Source organism: Habropoda laboriosa, unplaced genomic scaffold (genome assembly GCF_001263275.1).
Source record: "Habropoda laboriosa isolate 0110345459 unplaced genomic scaffold, ASM126327v1 scaffold33, whole genome shotgun sequence".
In the NCBI taxonomy this organism is placed as follows: Eukaryota; Metazoa; Arthropoda; class Insecta; order Hymenoptera; family Apidae; genus Habropoda; species Habropoda laboriosa.
Window position 1 is genome coordinate 2,324,061 of NW_017100187.1, and position 13,004 is coordinate 2,337,064.

The following is a 13,004-nucleotide window of genomic DNA, read 5'->3' on the forward strand; positions in this document are numbered from 1 at the left end:
AAAATGATTTTTGGCTGCATATTGTTATATTTTATAATATATGATATATCAATAAAATATCTACCTTTAGTTGTGCTACATACAGCAGATTTTGTGACATTAATGATTGATACTGTTTACATATTATGAATTTCTCTTGCATCCAAGAGGCAAATGATTCAGCATTAAAATTACCAATAATCTGAAATTTTGTATCTATTCTTTCTTTTCTATTTTCATAAAATTTTATCGTAAATAAGTCACTTGGTGCCTCTTGATATGGTGTTACAAATGTTCCAGGAACATGTATACTATATAATTCTTCCCAGAACAGAGTAAAGAATAAAATAATTGGTAATGCACCCTCACAATGCACTCCATTAGGAAACCCATGTTGTTTGTAATGATGTAATGCAACAGTTTCCACTGACCCAAAACTTTGACCTTCAGTGTTATTCTCTATACACCAAACACTTTTCTTTCCAGCAGAATTTCTAAACCTATATGAAATTGTAACATACATTACTTAATGTTGAGGAAAAATATAATACACATGGATTAAACTTACGCAGACATTGATGCAGCAGTTATAGTAATGGTTGCAGTTTCATATTTGGGCATTTCAGAAATATTACTTGATAATATATCTATAGAGGCTCTTTTAATTGATTGTCCTGCAGTTTTCTTCTTAACAATTCTCTGTACCCTTTCTATGAGATTTACTTTATCTACTTGTGTCAAAGTTTCTGTGCTTAAGGCATGGGTTACAATTGAGATAAGTTTTTCGTCATTTTTATTGTAAAACATTTCAATTAAGGCTAATTCACTATACCACCTTCCTTTGTATTCATTCATATAACAATTTTGCTGTAATAAGAAATTTAAGACTTCCACCACTCGGTTTTTATCTTTATCTTTTTTAAACGCATCTACGCATGTGGAAAGTATTTTTATCCATACGTATCCTGGCATATAACGTTGTACATGTATTGGAAGCACAGAATGTTTTAATCTGCAAAATTTTATATTACAGTTACTGAAATTTATTCTTTAAAATAATTTAACTCACCTTAATGTTTCAGATTTTAATAATTTAGACAATGTATCCATAGCTGAATCACCACAGCTTTGTACCTTCTTCCAATCTTTTTGTTCCTTATGGTGTAATGTTGCAGACAATATAGATTTGACCTTGATATAGCTACAAGTAGAAATAATATAAGTAAAATTACAAACAATTACGTTTATTATTAACAAAAAATGCAGATTACCTTATTAAATGCAACTTGTTAGAAAATACTGGAAAATAATGTCCAGGAATATTTGGATATATCATATTTTCTAAATAAATTTTACGTAACTTAAAAAATATATCTGCAATAGTATTTTTTGGATCTTCATTTGGTATTAATAAAACTATGATTCTATATAGAATGTCCCATGTTCTGCTAGTTATACATACACAATAACCCAGCATATCAAAGATAGAAGCATACAAAGAACTGTTTGGACCCTTTACTCCAGGAAACAAAGGTTTCTTTTTTGACAATTGCAATAGTTTTTGTATATTATTTTTTTTATTTCCTTTAAAATGAATCTTCATCTTCTGACAAACATGACGAATTTCATCAACTTGCAATAATTCAAGTATTGTAGATAAGTTTTCTCTTTTAATATCAAATGTACAAATAGATTGTTTAACAAGAACATTAAAAGCATCTTTTACATCGCTTATTTCTTCTACTTCTGGATACTTTATATTACTGCTTCTAAACCATGATCTTTTCCTTTTTATCATACGAGCTAATAACATTTGAGCATTTATAGGAAGTGTGATTATGGAATATATAAAGTCCAAATCACTTTCATCAAAATAACCACAATTAATAGGATTAGAAAATACACTGAAAATGGTAGCAAGTAAAACTTGTGAATGTAAATCACCGCATAAATATATATCACTTACTTTATACTTCAGTGAAGTCTGACTATTTATACTATTATATTGATAATTAAATGTACTTCTGGAATAAATTTCCTCTAAATTGAAATTATGTAATGGAATAGCACCTTGCTGTGCTAAATTCATATTTTCAATAGCTTGAATTGCAATCTCATTTATAATTTCACTAAATGGTCTATTTCTTACAATAGCTTCTGGAGATCTACCAGATGCTACTTTAGAACTACTTCTTGAACTCATTGGTGTAGGAGGACTATTATTATTTGTTAATGAAACGTTATTTTCGTTAGAAGTTCTTGGTTTCTTCAATATATGTGTTGGTGTTTCCAAACAAATTTCATTAACTTTAGTCATTGTAATAGCTTCTGATGATGAACATGGTATACATTTTGCATCAAGTATATTTTGTGAGGTTTCTTCCAACACTGATACATCTTTACATTCAATTATTTCTATATCATTTTCCGAAGTATCATCATATGCTTTATGGATCTTTTCATATATAATCAAACAATCCTGTATAGTGTCAAATTCTTTAGTATGTTGTGGCAATGAAACACATGCTTTCTTACTCTTCTTTTCCATTTTCTATAAAAATAGAATAAATAAATCAATTACATGTAAAATATTCTACATATCTTAGAAATGTCAACTTATGTTATCAAAAGAAATAAAAACACTAACATTTTGTGTATATACTTCTTTTGTGTACAAACTTTTTGACTTTCCATTATTGTTAATATTAACAGAATTTGATGCATACTTAGTACCAACTGATTTAAAAAACTGATCAATTCGTGTTTGCTGTGACATTGTTCTGCTGTTGTTATAATATCACAATTTTCTATGTAAATTCGACGCTGTTGAAACTAACCTCGGAATTCTAACATTTAATACCGGAATTTATTCTGATACCAACACTTTATAAAAACTACTTTTACTTCAGGAAATAGTTTATGTCTTGTATAAAAAACATTGCATAAAAAGTATTACGTTTCCACAAAACACTTTATTTTTTGAAATAAACACTTAACACGTCAACTATCGAACTGAGAGCCCGCACTATACCGCACTCTATATGTACTTACTTCAGAAATCAAAAGGCGGCAAATCGAATAGGTCTGATTGGTCACTTGTCATCAAGGCATCCGAGTTTCGTCTAATGCTTTTTGATACCATGGATGCAGCACGTATGGTCGAAAACGAAATGAATCTTGTGTGCCAGGCAACGTCGACTTGGAATGGCAGTTGATCACATCAAAAGTCGATGCCGCCGCTTCCTGATATACGAAACCACCACGAATTTTCCGTTGAACGCGGTGGTAGTGTATGCGTGTGACATGCTTGGTTGAGATTACGAATCAGCGGCACGCGATATGCCCGCCCTTCTATGATTCGGGTGACACCAAGGCTGTTAACATTGTATGTATGTGTAAAGTGAAACTACGTACTGTTCTTCTTCTGCACTTATAATTTTTATAAAATAAAATGATTTATATACTTTGTTAACTGTAAATAGAATGGACAAATAAAACAATGAGTAAACTTTGAGATCTGTTGATATAAGTAATATAGAGAATGTGCATGTGATATGCTATATCCTGACAATCTTTTTTTTGTTGCATTCAAGTAGCATACAATAATTAATTTGCAACTCATAGGTTAGTATATATGTGTATATAAAGTAAAGATTCTATAAGAGTTCGTTGGGATCTACACGTTAATTGTTCATGGTCTATCACCACCACAAGGGGGGACCACCCTTGAACCAGACAAGCAACTAATGTGACACGGTCACAGCATCTCCTTATCGCATTCGGTGGCGGCATATCCGTGAGACAATTCTAACAAAACTACAAAAGTTTGTTATTTTCAATTTTTCGTTAATAAAAATTTCATCAAAATATTGGTGAGGTTTCTCTGATTAAAATGATACCAAACACGATATTGTTACAAAACTTGGTTGTGTCGATTGGGCTTGTGAATATTCCTTTTCTACGTTCATTTCGCTGTCGGAAAATGTTTACATCTAAAGAATGTAGGGCCTCTCCATTAAGAGTTTCTCAGCTGTGCCGAATACGAACAGTTATCCAGTACTAGAACTGAACCAATCCGATTATTCTCGAATGGGACAGTCTTCTACACGTTAACTGTTCGCAAGCGGCATTGCCTTTGATCAATTAACGGAGAGTAAGAAACAATTTTCGACCTCTGACGAATTTAAAGGACACATAAGAATACACATAGGAGTTGTTATACTACGGTTTACACTAGTCAGGACTCTTCACAAACAGTTCGCAAACAGCTTGCGAACAATTGTAATTTACTAATATGTTAAAAACGGAATTTAAATAGATTTGAAAAATTGAAGGTCATATTCATTTCTTAAAAAATAATGCAAAGTCAAACAATTCACATATGTACGTCGTTATATTGTATACAAAAAATAGTATCACTTATTCCGTATGTATACATATATGTACATATGTATGTGTGGAATTTCTTATTAAGTAACTAATTGTAAACCGAATTATATCGTATTTGGTCTCATTTTAATCAGAAAAATATGGTGGATCTGTTAGTAAAAATTTGATCAACAAAGGACAAAAAATAAAAAAGTTTCTCTTTTGTATTAGTGTTGTCTCACCGATATGTAGGTATTTAATACTTTAGGACTGCTTCGACTTTCGATACCTCTCTCTTCTTTGTCCGCTGTCTCTTTCTACGACCGTCGGTGTCGGTAAAACACAAACAGTTTGAAAAATCTGGTACGCATCCCGTAATTGTTCCACAGCGGTCCGGAATTTCGAACTCTTATCGAATCTTTCCTGTATATGCATTCAATTAGTTACAATATCTAATAGATCGAAATGTTAATCACATTTATTATAGATATTAATGCTAAAGTTGACTTTAAATTTTCATATGTGAACCATAGAAAACAACTCATCTACCTGATAACATCTGCATTCCTCTAACAATATGAAAATGCAAAGAAATAGAAGCATTTCCAGTTATTTAATTCGAAATATTGTTCTGTTGCCATCGGTCAAAGAATTTCAAGCGTATTATTATTATATAATTGCAAACAGAGCACATACTAAAAAGTTCCAAGCATATATGTATGTCAGAAAATGCGAAAAAATTTAGGTGTGTACCTAATTTTTATTTGTCAGACCTTTGACGGTTTATAAGCAATAAATATAATTCACGTTTTAATTTATATCTGATGATATTTTATTTAGACCAAATTAAATTTGATACATGCATTCAGCGAAAGGTGTTATCAGGGGACGAGAGAGTAGATGATGTGTTATCGAAGAACAAATTAAAGGGTTTTCTAGATCAAACATTCTACATAACATAGAACTTGATATATCTTCCCTTTGCGTTCTCCGACTGTACAATCTTGAGAAAAATTCTCTATACTCTCGTCAAACTATTCGTTCGAACCGGAGCTTTGGTTGGAGCGTTTTTTTTTTCCAATTAAATCTTCCTGTCGCACAGCGACATAGAAGTCCTACTGTATTCACAGAATAAAATACACGTATAATAGATACACCGCTTTTCGACACCTGTCGATATTATCGTAAAAGTTTTTTTTTCAACACTCAGAGCTTTTTTAAGAGCTTCACGTTAAACATTATATCTGTAAGCTCATGTCTTCTCTCAATAATTTTTTTTTTTTCACACGAAACGATTAATAGGTCTTGTTCGATCGCTCTAAATAGTTGCATTGATTTGGCTTAGTCCTACTTACATGGTACAGTATTGTTTTCCGCGAATGCAACAAATTGGGTAAACACGAAGTCTCACGATTCAAATTCGACCGAATTCTTGAAATTATAGCTTTAAAAAAATTTGTCCCTTAATGATAAAACATTCGGTGAATATTGCTAAGTAAATACTTCTATTACCACAATTAGCTCGCTCATGGTAAATTACTTAAAAGAAAGAAGAAAAAAAAAGAAAAAAAAAGAGAGAGAAACAACGATACAACATCGGCCTTTTGGTCAGTGGAATTTCGTGTTTGCCAAATCAGAAAATGTAAAGCGAACTCAGTCTTTGGTTGGAGCGATCAAACCTTGAAGATTTTCGACGTTTCATTTGTAAAGTGGCTATTGGGTCAATATTTTTAACATTAATAAATTTTATATAAAAATCCATGTACCACTATATTTCGTTCAAAGCGTTCCAACTAAAATAAACAAATGGTTTTTTACAAGTACATTCTTGGAAATTGTTTTCCGCAGAATATCACTCGTCCTTCTCAAAATCCATATACGACGGAAGATTTTTTTCGCCATTTGGTAATTGAATTTTGCGAAGATACGTATAAAGGAAGAAATGCGAGAGCGTGAACGAAATAACGAAAAGGAAATACGGCTTAATCGAAAAATTGATAAATACCTACATATATGTATATATATGTGTATATCATATATATATATATGATTAAGAATAGTGAAAAAGCACTTCACGTTCAATAGTGAATTTGAGAAAAACGAGAGAAATAATCAGATATCTAAAATATGTACAAATGTGGCAGAAATTAGATTTCACAAAATGTTATATAATATACAGGCGAGTGAAGTTCTTAACAAAATAATAAGTCCTATCCAGGATAAAATTTCTTTATTACTCCTCCTCTAAAATCGTCCCGAATTCATAAATTTTCATACACATCGCTGTGCGCCTACCACAACAACATTAATTACAGTTATTTTTTAGTTAATTACCTAAAAGTAAGAGATACAATAAGCGTAATTATTTTTATATGTACAATATATCTTTTTTGTTTGTTTCTTATTATGATTTCATGAAGTCTCCCTAGAATTTGCAACATTTGCACCATTATATTTTATTTCTCTCTCTCTCGATCTCGCGTTACGGCTCGCGAACAAACTTTCTTATTGCATATACTTCAAAGAAATTTTCGTGCTTCAAGTCCGAGAAAAATCAGTGACTATCTGAAACACTTTTGCCATGGTTGTTCGTAATACAGTTAAATTATATAAACCTTCAGTCCAAGTGGCTAGGATATTATTCATCTTGATCAGTGCCTACGAATTTCAAAATAAACAACAGACCGTGAATGGAGACCTGTTTTAAAATAATAATCAAAATTGTACGACAGATACTCTTGAATTTCGTCAGTTCAAAACTCATATATGTATGTATTTCGTTACTCTACTTCGTCGAATAGCTATTTCCTATTTCTTTTTACATACATCCTTCCTATTAGCCACACAGAAATATGAAATGTGTGATTGTGCTGAAGAAGAAAAAATTTTTCTTTTCTTTTTTTCTTTTTTTTTTGTTTTGGTTAAATAAAACTACCATTGCTTTTTCCCCATACTGCTGGTTTTCAAATAAAAATATAAGCTGAATATTGTCAATCTTCTTTTTCTTTTTTTTGTCTTTTTGCTAACTTATTTTCTCTTCGATTCTCCTTATACTTGAATGATATACCCTCAATACATAGTTACGTGGAATGGGAGACAATAATGTAGAAAGACTAAGAGGAAGAGAATAACACGCGTGAAAATGTACGCGCGCGTTCAGTAACTATTTGCATATCGATTTTCTCTAAACGGTAATCAAACTTTATCTGCAAAATTACGTAACAAAGCATATGGATTATGTATGAGTAAGTGTGGAGAACACTTCAATCTCAATTTCGCATAGATGTTTACCAGTAGATTTCAAAAAGCTATCTGTCTACAATAAAACGTAGATGCATAAATAACTGAACGAATCTTATTTTTATGGCAATAACCACTCTTTCATGTGATATTACATATTTCTTCTAAACGGGGGCTTAATAGTTGCTTACTTGAAGCTTAAACATAGACTTAGCTATTGTTCTAACATTCATGTAATGTGTCCATCTTTTGTAAAGAATTCTACTGGTATGAATAAACGTATAAAAAGCAAATCTTTTTTCCCCCAGAGTACTGTTACTTCAATTCTGCTCTAAAGTAATTAAAAAAAAAAAAAAAAAATTAATGGTACAATGTTTTTATACGATATGCCAATTTCTCGCATTAGGCTAAGAGATAATCAATTTATTTTGAAGTCAGTTAAACAATTTAATATATCATCATTATCGAAAACAGATCGATTCTTTCATATTTTGTATGGCAAATGAATTCATTAACCGTTATTCGCATTTCCACAGCTCGCAATTACTAAAGTGAGAGACAAAAATCTTTACACGTTTCTTGTACATATTGTAATAAACCCTAATATAGTGTCATGAACTTGTCAGTATGTAATATAGATTTTTGTGATACAAGCTTCCCAAACACAACATTAGAATTGAAATTTGTATGTTGCAATTGGACATAAATCATAACTGATTCATTGTATCTTATCAAAATAGAACTACATGGCCCAATAAGCCATGAAACATTTAGAATCATCTTTGTTATGTGCTAATTCAAAAGTAATTACTGTTAATAATAGTTTCATTATTTCACAGCCTGGAAGCTTTTAACATATTACTACATTATAAAGAAATAAATTGAATATTTTATTATATTTAAACTGAATTTATGTACAGTATTGAAAATAATCATACAAGTCCGCAATGAGTCAACTTATTTTGAGTTCATAAAGATCTCTGAAATAGACGATACAGGGTACGTATTACGAATATTTATAAAATGTTTTCCTGTACATTTTTTTTGCAAGAAACGATTATTCTAACTCTAGTACATATACTTTTAAAATAAAATTTTCAATCATAAACGTACTGCACAGAGCTGACAAAAAATCCAGTGGGATGGGACTCGTGCCGCTTGACTTTCTCGTAACGTAAAATAATACGAGCCGATTCGTAGATGTTATCGCGCCAGCAAAAAATAAACATCGCGTACCCTATTTCTACGACAGTTTAGACAAGGTGGGCTTACGGTAATATGATCCAAAAGGACCAGCATTTCTTCCGCAGGACTTCCTTCTTGCTCTGCGCAGTACGTAGAAATATTATCTTCCAAAACTTTAGATATCGTATTGCAAAAGAATATAATTTAAAGCTAGGCTTTTGTAATATTTTGTTGCATAGTAGTCATTATCTTCTTTCAGATTTACCTTATAAATATGAATACCAAATTAAACGAGTGAAATTTCCAGAATTTCTAAAAGAAGGACTCATATATAAATCGCCGCTGTAATACTTTTGTAATGGAATAGGTAATGCTGTGTCTGAGAAAGCTTGTAAATTCTAATACTTCTATGATTGATATCCCAATATAGTATTACTTGCATATGAGTAAAAAAATGACAAAGGAGTTCTGCCAAGTTTTCGATCAGAATGAGGCTATAATTTTGTCAAATATAAAAGTTCCCTTGCGTTGAACAAAATTAATTCTTCTTCTTCTTCTTCTTGTTTTTTTTTCTTTTTCTTTTTTAAGAAACAGAGGCTATGTATACATATATTACATTATTTTAATAGTTATCTACTAATACCTTCTTAGAAAATAATTTATATTAAGAAAAGAAGAAACATAACAATAGCCAGAAATTAATATTAATTTAATATATCAAAAAGAAGCGAACTATTTTCTGCAAAGGTTAATGAAACACTGTGGTTGCGTCGTCGACAGTTGTTCAATGAGCAAGGAAACAAACGACTTAGAAAAATGAATTAGAGCACAATCTTTTATGATTAAAATAACTTGGTACTTGCAATGGAATCGACACTATTCCGTTGTCATCGCCGTGACAGGCAACTGATCAGAGTATTTCCGCAATTGAATCTAGCCGTACCGCTTTTCGTATTAACGAGCACGTAGTGTATGTCTGGTTTTCGAAGACAGACAGACATAGGCAAGGTAAAGTTAGCGAAGCCCCCAGTGACGTATTGGCGGCAACAGGGGTGCCAATAGCAGGCATCATGTCACTTCCATTGCTAATGAATTTGTTTTGTTTGCCCGTACAAGCTGCTGCTGCTGCGGCTTACCATCGCAAGCTGCATTCTCCACTCCATCCACCTCCATATCCAAATTTTCACTATAATCAAACATGGGACTTTTGTCAACGAGTATTTTTAAAAAACTAACAAGTGAAACTGGATTCTCTGAAAGCTACCTAGTAGTATCAACCAATATTGTTATTTTGTTGTTTCTACGTAACGAAATAATGTGCGAGTAGTCTATGTAGCATGCATAATGAACATGCAAACACTTACCTATTACTATTAAGCGTAATTTCCCCGGACGTTGGGATCTGTTGCGCCTGATTCTGCGTTTGTTGTTGCTGCCTTGCGAGACTCGCCAATTTGCTCTGTGCGATCAGGCCAGGTATCAGATTGGACGGTGGATGTTTTTGTGGCAGAACTATCGTTGATTGATTATTCACGACGTGAGTGCTATTTGAAAGATTATTAGAGTTGTTTATATGAGATAATGGGCCATTTTGATGTCCATTACCAAAGTTTGTGATTGTTCCACTAGTTGTGGTACTTGCACTAAACACTCTGACTCCAGCACTACCATTGCCACAGCTGCCGCCATTCCTATTATTCGTTGGACTACTCAAGGACTTAGACAGAATGGAGACAGGACTGCTGTTGTTTGGTAATTGTCTGTGTGATTGTTTAGACTGGTTCGACTGTGTTTCAGTAGCAGCACTTGCGCACTGCGTAGACACCGTACTTGACGTTGTCGGTTGATTGATCGTACACGAGAAAGACGACGGGATTGTAGAACTTGTAGAAGTATTTACAACACTAGAACCACTACCACTGCACTGAGGCCGACTCTGCTGTGTTGCAGGCTGTGCAAAAAGACTGCTAGGTAGCGGAGTCACAACGAAATGTGAACTGCCCAACTCGTCTGTCCGCATATCGCTAGAGTTATTGTCCGATAATCCACTAACGCACGCACTACCGGTGATACTCGCAACGGCAAGGTCGAAGTCCGACAGAGCATCCACCGAGAAATAATCTGCGATGTTAAATTCTGACGTGAAAGGTGGTTCATCTCCCGCACGCTCAGGTTCTACTTCTACGCAGATGGATGTTGCCTCAGGTGGGAACGGATACGGAAGCGGTTTCGATTGAGTCAATGTTGGCTCTGTATCTGAGTCCGAATCACTACTTTCTTCACTTGGACTATGCACTGACACAGGTGGAGTCTTTGGTCGAAAGTGTAACCTAAATTATACATCAATTATTTAATACATAAATCACTTTCATAAAGCCAAATTTCTATGCCTTGTTGCTTTTAATAAACATACCCCTCTTTCTTGATTGGGGTAGTTGACGCGGCAGTTATATCAGAATCCATTGGTTCTCGTTTTGGTTGGTGTATCGTGAAGTCCAAAGAGGACCACATGTCATCCATGTCGGTTGAACAGCGATCCAATATTACTCTAAACAGTGAACATATTAAACGGCGTTATTAACAAATATCACTTTCATGTAGTTGTTCGTCTACACGTGAATATCGTACCTGCCACCCCGACCAATTCGCCGTCGTGCAAAACCAATACACCTTGGTACTGGCTTGCTGATGCTGGTCAGTGCAAACCTATACTTCTTATCGGCCAAGCCCCCTTCGCTTTTATTACACCAAGGCCAATTTCCAAATCCACCTGATACAGGCTGCAAAGAGAAAAGCTCTATATCTACAATCCTGAAAAAAAGAACTTTAAGACTATTTCCACACTTTCACAGTGATTCATGACGATTTTCATCGACACCCATGATATATTAAATAACACAGCCCGCGTAAAACAAAAAATCCTGTTTTAAATCCACAAAATATTTGGTTTACGTGTGTTTACAGAAACTGTATGTAGGAAACAACAATTTTGGAGAACTTAACAGCACTCACTGGTAGATAAGTGCTATTTCTATTCCGTCGGAAAGCGAATTGGCCCTCATCAGCGGTATCTTCGTCATCACGATCCGAGGGAACTGAGGGCTGAGAATGTGAATGAGATGGAAGCGGACTATCTTCGTCTGAGCTCATTAGCGGGTCCAGCCCGCCTCCAAGAATGCCAGGCCGATTTCCTCGACCACCTCCGCTACCAGTTCCACCCCGTACACCATTATCTTCCAAACTTCCTCCCCTACTATCAGTTTTATGTTTCCGTTTCTTGTATTGTCTTTTTTCTTTCCTGGGTACTACTTCGTCCTTAAGTGAACAATATCGAGTGCGTTATCATAAGTAAAATTTCTTTCTGAATATAAATATAATGTAGAAACGCTTAGAAATACTCACTTTACTACAGACTTTATTTGCCCAATTTTGATGAACACCAAACTGGTTTGTAAACAGTGGAGCGAAAGCAGGTCTCGGTGTCTTCAACGCCGATACTTCCGCCAATATTTGCCCATTAAAGTCTTGTGCTTGATATCTATGCAGGTTTGTAATTATGCAAGACTTAAAATCTGTATCCATAAAAAGGAAAATATAAAAATTTGGAGATCGTTTCCACACCTTTTCTCATATACTTCAATTGTAAGATGTAAGTGCTCTCGCTTAGTTTTCTCTCTTCTTTTAACCATTTCAAGAAGGGTAACTGCTCTACTAAGATCCCTACGAAGCTTCAGCATTTTTTCGTAACTAGTTTCATCGTTCTTGCGATTTTTGCGTGTTTGCATTTTTTCCGTTCTACGCCTAAACGCTAAGTAAGGGTTATTAGCAGCTGAACCAAACCGATGTTCTGTTTTTACTGTTAATAGAAGGGGGTGTTGCTGTGACAAAGAAAGAAATATATTTATATTAGTAAAAGTTTATCACCAATTATTAATCATTATAATTATTAGAGACATAATTATAATATATAAATGCTTACTGTTTTAAGACGTTTATTCAGCCAGTAATCAAAAACAGCAATAATTAAATCATCATCCTCCTTCAAAAGTGCTTTAGCTTCATTAAGAGTGACTACAGTTTGCCCTGAACTTTTCTCCAAACGGTCCATCATTTCCTCAAACTGAAGAGGAGTTAAGTCCATTTTACGACTTTGCACTGCAACCCATTTTTCATCTTCTGAATCCATATCGTAATCCGGAATATCTTGTTCCATTGCAAATGCTTTAGAAGAA

At 33.6% G+C, this 13,004-nt stretch overlaps 2 protein-coding genes across 2 annotated transcripts in view; both read right to left on the bottom strand.

Moving 5' to 3' along the window:
- LOC108579493 (fanconi-associated nuclease 1-like) overlaps positions 1-2,782 on the bottom strand; it is a gene marked incomplete at its 3' end in the record, with an annotated part of 3,055 nt that extends 273 nt beyond the window's left edge. The window contains 5 exon segments of the mRNA XM_017943037.1: positions 1-479; positions 554-991; positions 1,049-1,180; positions 1,251-2,530; positions 2,627-2,782. The exon segment at positions 1-479 is cut by the window's left edge and continues 1 nt beyond it. Coding sequence (XP_017798526.1) covers positions 1-479; positions 554-991; positions 1,049-1,180; positions 1,251-2,530; positions 2,627-2,755 — 2,458 coding nt within the window.
- A 7,058-nt stretch (positions 2,783-9,840) lies between these two features.
- The window catches only part of LOC108579618 (enhancer of polycomb homolog 1), a 4,490-nt gene continuing 1,326 nt past the window's right edge, over positions 9,841-13,004 (bottom strand). The window contains exons 3-10 of the mRNA XM_017943199.1: positions 12,752-12,993; positions 12,394-12,650; positions 12,175-12,310; positions 11,785-12,087; positions 11,401-11,552; positions 11,186-11,320; positions 10,137-11,102; positions 9,841-9,958 (exon numbers count right to left, since the gene is read on the bottom strand). Coding sequence (XP_017798688.1) covers positions 9,841-9,958; positions 10,137-11,102; positions 11,186-11,320; positions 11,401-11,552; positions 11,785-12,087; positions 12,175-12,310; positions 12,394-12,650; positions 12,752-12,993 — 2,309 coding nt within the window. The remainder of the gene's footprint in view (positions 9,959-10,136; positions 11,103-11,185; positions 11,321-11,400; positions 11,553-11,784; positions 12,088-12,174; positions 12,311-12,393; positions 12,651-12,751; positions 12,994-13,004) is intronic.